Raw genomic sequence first — 7,490 nt, 5'->3', positions numbered from 1 at the left:
CATACCTGTAGCTACCAAGGAGTGAAAAACGTGGGGCCAGGTAACACACCTGAAGTTGCCTACACATTCTTCAACTTAAACCGTTTCTTAAAAGACTGGTATGCAAGGTTTAAGAGATAAAAACGAATTCCTACAACGACCTAGATTAACGGAATCCCCTTGTATATAGTAAACTGTTTGTACGTAACAAATATTATACCCGCCTTTTAGCTCCCATGCTTATCTGTCTTGTATACATAATCACCTGTACATGTGGAACCAACACGCCAATACTGTCTCTCAGAGCCCGACTCACTTCAAATAAGGCTGAAAGATATGTTTTGACAAACATTTCTCGTCAGCGATCCTTTTTTTTTAAAATCTAGAACCAAATAACCTCCCGGGGTGCTGTTACGCAAGAAAGTAGTCGTCTGTTAATCCGTTGTTGACTTCCTTCAAAGCCACTGGCATACCCAACAAGATTACAGGCCCTTGATAGCTTCTGTAATATAAGAAACCGACATGCAAACATACTTTTAATAGGTATAGCGACGTATAGTTTTGAAACGTACATAGTTACAAACATTTCAAGATATTTCTTGAAATAGCTATAATGGCAATATTTGGTAAACATAGTGGTTGATAAAAGAACAAAGGAAAAGCAGCAACAATTTATGTGGTGTGGATTTCGCATTGTAGATAATTTTAATAAGCTTGAAAATGAGTTTTTGCTTGTTTCAGTATATTTCATTTCGTTGGTTTCATTAGAAGATAATACTATAGCTGTCTAGATTCTAATTGCACGCATTCATATATCACTATGGCAACTTGCTGTATATGTATGTAAGAATTGATGTTTTTCTTTAAGATTCTAACCAAACTTATGTCTTCTTTCTTCTAGGTCAAGACTTGGTTCCAGAACAGACGTGCCAAGTGGAGGCGGCTCAAGCAGGTAATTATCGTGATTAACAACCCGTTCCTAGGTTATTATTGAGCATAATAAACCGATTACAAGCGTTCTATTACCCTATTCTTGCTCAGTCAGGTACTTGTAGTCTGACTGCACAAAGAGCCATAAAACCAGTTGTAAGATCGATAACCCAATCAAATAGTTAACCAATCAACACAATAAACCGTTGAGTGGTTTAATTGACTTTTGAAGGAGACGAATTGGATTGCAGGTGTATATTTCACGTGTTGAAATTGGGGGAGGGGGGAACTGTACACAAACAAATTACTGTCATCGTCTGTTAGAAATCAATATATTACAAACCAATTAAGATGGGGAGATAATGTGCGTGTTTGTGTCTGTGCTAAAATGCTGCAAGTGGTGTGTATTTGTATTTATCCAATCTTTCAACGGAGATCCTTTCTTCTCGATCTTATATCGGCGTGTATGTATACAGAAGTTGACATAATTGGGGCGTCTTGCTTTTTGTGCGTGCACTAAAGATACGACAAACAATTAGGATACCACTTGTGGACAGCAATGTTCATCCGATTGTAATCAGATATCAACGAGAGATATAGAGAAAAACATGTGATCATGTTTTTAAAACTTATTTTCATCATTTCAGGAGGTGCCATCTTGCAAGTCTGACAGCGGAGAAAGCGACAAGAAGACAGACGATAAGCGTGATGACCACGTGACCAGAGAGGACGAATCAGGCTGCTCCGATTCCGAGAGCGAGGCCGACCACACCGACAGCGAGGCTGAGCATGCGCACAGCACGCAGAACGAAGACGTAGAAATCCAAGTTGACGATGACGTCATCAGAGACAGTAGACCAATGATGGACAAGAAGCAGAGTTCATAGCTTCTTTTTTTATAGAAAAAATAGTAGAGACGATAACTTTCGTGACGTAACTATCAGGTGGCCTTCACGTGGCTGAACTCTACGCATGTCCAAACAGAGGGAACTCTAGACTTCAAAACGACATTCCAGCTACATATTGTCAAAGAAAGAAAGGGGTCAATACATAAAAATACAAAACAGGTCAGTTTATTTTAGGTATCAGTTTAGTATATAATTTGATGAACAACTTGTTGACCTTCGTTTGCTATTCTTTTTCAACTAAGTTTTGTTCCAAGCGACATTGAAAGTTTAAACGTCATAGAGTATGTTGAGTTCAGTTCAAGATAGCAAACGTATAGCTGGATCAAAAAAAGGCGTCGGCGACGCCACAAAACTGTATGGTTCTATCCTTGCATTCGACATGCACAGATGTGTAAAATAGATATATTTATTTTTTGAGACTTGCGAACACATTCTTGTTTGTTCGTTTCTCTGTTTGTTTGTTCTTATTGTAAATAATTCGGTTGTTTTAAAGAGTACATATCGTCGCCAAAAATGGGGACAAATTAATGTTATCGACGAGCATGATTGTGACTTAGTGAGAATAACTTTGGTGCCACGAAGAATCAAGTTTACTTTCATCAGGTACTATATATAGATAGGTACGACCCGAGCAAGTTGTCGGGTAACGAACTTTTCCGATGATTGCCGATTATTGCTTACGAATAAAGACGAAAACCGAAGGTGGCTTAGCCCAACGGCTCTTCCATTCAACTGAGTTGCTACTTACCCTATTGTTGTAAAAAATAATAGTTGATGGAATGTTCTCTTGAATAAAATCCAAACGTTGCAAGAAGACACATTTTGTTGTTGTTTCTTTCACGTATACTGCTTAGCTTCGACAATATAACATTTTGTAACGTGCTATTGGGATGTCCCTGTAGCTCAACTGGTAAGCGTCTCACATATGAGGTCCTGGTTAATGAAATGAAATGAAATATCCTTAATTGCATATTCATGCCCTATCGTGCTAAGTACAGGCGTATAGATACAAAGGTCGTTATTTAGGTGATACTCTCCAAGCTGAGGTTAGGCCGCGAGACATCAACAAAACGGTACAAAATAGAAAGCCTAATAAAACCGCCTAAAAAAACGTCAAAAACAGCCGGCGCGTAACCTCTGCTTGGAGAGTAACCTGTGAGACCCCGGTTCAATCCTGGCTAGGGAAATCTCGGTTTGGGTTGCACCCGTCTTTTGGAAGGGACGTAAAATAGGGGTCGAGTGTTCGGGGATATGCCTCGATCGAGCACGTTAAAGAGGAAGGACTAGCTATAGCATGCTCTCCTTGTAAAAATATAGCCTGCTACTGAAACAATAAGGAAACTTTCTTCCCTATGAAGCACTACAGAGTCCTGGACGAACGAGCGGTTGTAGTAAATATGTTCTAGGCTTATTTTGACAGAGAATCGTTCAAGAGAGCACACATACACAACAAATCCCCTAGTTCTAATTGGAGCTAATTGACGAGAAGAGTGTATTTAGCCACCTGATAACGAGACAGGAAAACATCACGGTGGATTTGTAAATAAACACGCCAACATTTACACCGAAAATACCCGCATCGTAGCGTGAATCAATCGTAAGGATAACATTTCGGCTGGCGGAATATCCCTTTTCTCTTTCCCGTGAAGACAAAAAGCAACATAGGAATAACTCTATAACATTATCACAGGAAGAGGTCCATTTTTTAACATAAGGACAACATAGAAAGTTGATTTTATTTCCATTTCTTAAGATAGTAAGTGAGAGGAACACTATAAAACTGCATACCAATATTAAGGGAGGGAGATGGCAACATCATTGCTCTATATAAACTGTGATGTTTCAAACCAGTGTACAGTTTGTTGTCGTTTAGAACAGAAGGGTCTATTTGGTTTGAGATGGTTTCAGTAACTTAGCAGACCTTATGCAGCTTGTTTTTTCCACAGTTTACAAACACCAAAAAATACGACAATGATGCAAACGTTATAACAAGTGAGAATATTTCAATATTGTGGCCAAAATGTTACAGAATGTGCCTTTAAAGCCTTCACAGTTGTAACACACAATACCAAAATTGCATACCGTTCGGAAAGTTTTTCTTGAAGATTTGTCGCGTGTAAAGCTTGTTTAGAAGAAACAATGCAAGATGTTCCGGAAAGGATTAGGACTAGGAATAACAGACCAGGCTCGTGGCTCCTGTTGTGCTGACAAATAGACGGAGAAAGTGGGGAGAAATACACACAGAGAACAAGTTTGGTTTTGCTTTGAGCGCTGAAAATATTTGAAGAGATTTTTGGGCGACAACAACAACAACTAGGGACGAAGTCATTTTAACAAGTCTTCTCTCTTTGTGCTAATTGATTCTATAACTGTGACACAAAACGTAAGTTGAATTGTTTATACTGGCAAATGCAAAAATGTACAGTTTGTTCGAAAACTCCTAAACCTAGCGTAATCTTACCTAATGCACATAGACGTTTCCCGAATATTAACATAGCCTACAAAATATCTAACGTTATGTAAGCAGAATTTTTAGGAATCAGATGAAAATACATCTACATGTCGTACATATGTATTGCATTTCATAAACAAGGCAAACCTGTGTGCAGCATTGTGGCATTGTTACATCGAAACAGAAAAGAATGTTGCTTCTGTTAGTTTCTTTGTTATTTCACATGTTCTTAATGTTTCCAAATATTTATCCATAAAATAACAGGAATTCAACGCATTGTCTCTTTATCTTGTGTATCTAATAAGTTCGCAAGTATCTAAATTGTAGTTTAAGTATTCGTTTCTTGTTATATGTATAGCTTAACAACATGGCATATTCTAATTTATTACAATGTCGTGACATTGCTCATTAATAACCGATCTGGAAGCAATTTGTCGTCCGAATTTGTGACCGAGTTTACGAATGCCTCCGACGACTACCGAAGTCCCGGCGACGCCTCTCGGCTCTAGTTCGTTATCGCTCGTTCCACAGTCCAACCCATTTGTTTCGGCGATAATCTGAAATTCATACCGCGCGTTTTTTTGTATCGAGGCTGGGATATAATTTAGAGGCTTAACCCACTCCACTGGTAATCCAAAATAAATTTGAACCGCGTTTGTGTTCTCGTTATGTGCAGCTTGCACTGTTGGGAGAACGCTCTCAGATTGGGATATAATAATCTGGATTTCACTTAAAACGCACTCGCTACATTGTTGATCTTTTTACTGCCCAAACACGGCGTGTATATATTCCTCTTAAGTTGTACATTTACTGTGTTGACTTTCCGACTAGGCGGCTCTTAACGTCCTCTAAAAGCAATTTTCAAGGTCGTTTATCAAAGCCTGTGAAGCCATTGTTCCAAATGGGGAGGGGGGCACTCTTTGCTCCTTGACTACCGTTGTACAGGAAGTGGACAAAATGTACCGGCGAAACACCGTGTTTAATGACAAGTATGTATCGTTAATTGGTTGCTTTGCCCCCCAAGAAAGCCCTACTGCCACACGCACCCCCAGCTCTTGACAAGTAAGAGAAATATTGATTCAAAGACAAAGGGAACACACCTCTAGTTCACTCGAGTAGTGCCCCCACGCGAAGATGACAAAAAAAGAGAGAGATGAAAGCGCAAACGAGGAATCTCGAAGAACAAGAGGACGAAACAGAACGACCATCGTAGGAGCCTAACTCTATTCAAAACGTTCGCCCAAGTTCCTAGAGACGCTGTGTTGTTTTGAGCGGTGACCAAAACTTTGGGATCTCTCTCGGTGTACCAAAGGATTTCTGGCCACTTCAAACTCTAGCCACCATGACAATTTGTTTCAAGGGGAGAAAACACCAAACAAGAAAGGCAAGTAAGGATAGAGGAAGGGCGAGGTCGCAAACTGTGGAACACGACATAGTTGTAGAAAAGGAGAGTCTCAGTGTGTTTTTGATTCTTGCGTAGTGTACGCAGTTTGTTGGCGGGAAGGACGGACAACACTGCCGCCTGTCAAACGCTCGAACGCACGGTTGGGGCCACGAGAGACAAGAACAAGCAATCTTAGCACGAACCGTGTAGGGGTGACGCCTGTAGCGCCAATCTTATCCGACTCTGGCATCGCTTGCAAGAGTTCTAGTCGATAGCATGTGTTTTACTTACCTGTATGGGGGTATAGCAAACACACTAAGCAAGATAAAAACAACAAACTTGTACTTGTTAATTGCCTCCACTTCTGACTGAGGGCGATCAAAATCCACAACTGACAGGTCTGTCAGACGACATTTTGGTCAGTTTTAGTCCTGTGCGTTTCTCGAGGAGAACATATATATATATCCGTGTCGCAGATATTCATACCCCCTTCGAAGAAAAAATCAAATAAAAAGCCTTCTCTACGGAAAAATCTCATTGTTGGCGTGACTTATAGCTTGTCACTTAACAACACGATATTTGAAAACATGTTTGGTGTAATCGGTTTGAGAGAGGCGATTAATAAGGTGAATGTGAGGCGGCGAATTACTCATTCATTTTACGTTGCCCGGGAGTCCAGACCACCCCATGTGAACTCAGTGGGTACAGAGTTAACGTTGGCGCGAGTTTTTATCTAGGAGACTTATAAACTGGTTTTTACGTCAGTTACTTAGCACTTTGTCATTTGGGGTTGCAAATGGATAGGAATACTTAGTGTATGAAAAATTGCACCGGTCAATGAAAAGCATGAGGGTTGTGTTATAAGGGGCGGAGGGGTAAGGTATAGTAAAGGGTTTGATCACATACTTCGTATGGTTGTCGTACGATTTCACACTAAGGACATTTTTGGGATATTTGTGGAAGTGTCGTACAATTGTCTTGTTAACGAAAATGTTGCATAAGATACTTCGTTGACTCTTTCTGTCTCGTTCTCATTCAAGTGTTCCAAAATGACTGTACAGAAATGACTGTAACAAACGTTACCCAAATTGTGCGATGCTTTTATACATTATCTATTTAACCTTGTGTAAAAAAAAGATGCCCGCTTTTTTTTAATGTCCCTGTCCGCTCTAACTAAAAGACGTAGCCCAAAATCTAAAAATTAAGTAAGGTGTACTATTGTTACAGTACCAAACGTTACAGGTAACGTTTGTTACCTGCATGTAATACATAACCAATGGGTCGGAAATATAAGTTAGAGATGATTTTTATAAAAAAGATCAGGTAGATTTGACTGAAAAATGATATGATTTATTTTTCGAACTAAAATTGCTATTTGACACATTTTAACTAGTATTTTGTCGAAATCTGCTTTTAATTAGGACAACATCGAACAGACAACATCGTAATTGTACGACGACCTTCTAGGCTACAAATGCCGTCTGGTTGTCTCTTGCGGGAAAACTTTGGGACATGGGAGAGACTATACCTTACACGCTGGGGCACAGGACATGTTGAAAGAACGGTATTTGTAGGACTACAAGTATTGTCCACGCCTTGAAAACCATTGTCTGCAAAACCCTGTGGGACACGGCCCAGAAATATAGGACACAAATTTGTACACGCTCAAAAATACAGGACACACCCCGGTCACATGCCGTACCTTCCAGAAAACAGGTCACACAGCAAGGCTTTTAGATATCACTCGTCGATGGACAATGAATCACTATATATACAGACTACATAAATCATTCACCAAAAACATAAAACAGAATTCTAAACGAAGGTAAGGTAGCCT

The 7,490-nt window shown here is 39.8% G+C and overlaps 2 protein-coding genes across 2 annotated transcripts in view; one reads left to right on the top strand and one right to left on the bottom strand.

Annotated features, from left to right (window-relative positions):
• Nucleotides 1-2,554, top strand: part of LOC118414820 (hematopoietically-expressed homeobox protein hhex-like) — a 7,514-nt gene extending 4,960 nt beyond the window's left edge. Inside the window, exons 3-4 of the mRNA XM_035819081.1 lie at nt 881-931; nt 1,557-2,554. Coding sequence (XP_035674974.1) covers nt 881-931; nt 1,557-1,796 — 291 coding nt within the window. The 3' untranslated portion in view covers nt 1,797-2,554. The remainder of the gene's footprint in view (nt 1-880; nt 932-1,556) is intronic.
• The window catches only part of LOC118414804, a 1,072,569-nt gene that overhangs the window by 597,332 nt on the left and 467,747 nt on the right, over nt 1-7,490 (bottom strand). The gene's annotated exons all lie outside the window — the stretch shown is intronic.

The sequence above is a fragment of the Branchiostoma floridae genome, chromosome 4, assembly GCF_000003815.2.
Source record: "Branchiostoma floridae strain S238N-H82 chromosome 4, Bfl_VNyyK, whole genome shotgun sequence".
NCBI lineage: Eukaryota > Metazoa > Chordata > Leptocardii > Amphioxiformes > Branchiostomatidae > Branchiostoma > Branchiostoma floridae.
This window is presented reverse-complemented; position numbering and strand designations above follow the sequence as displayed.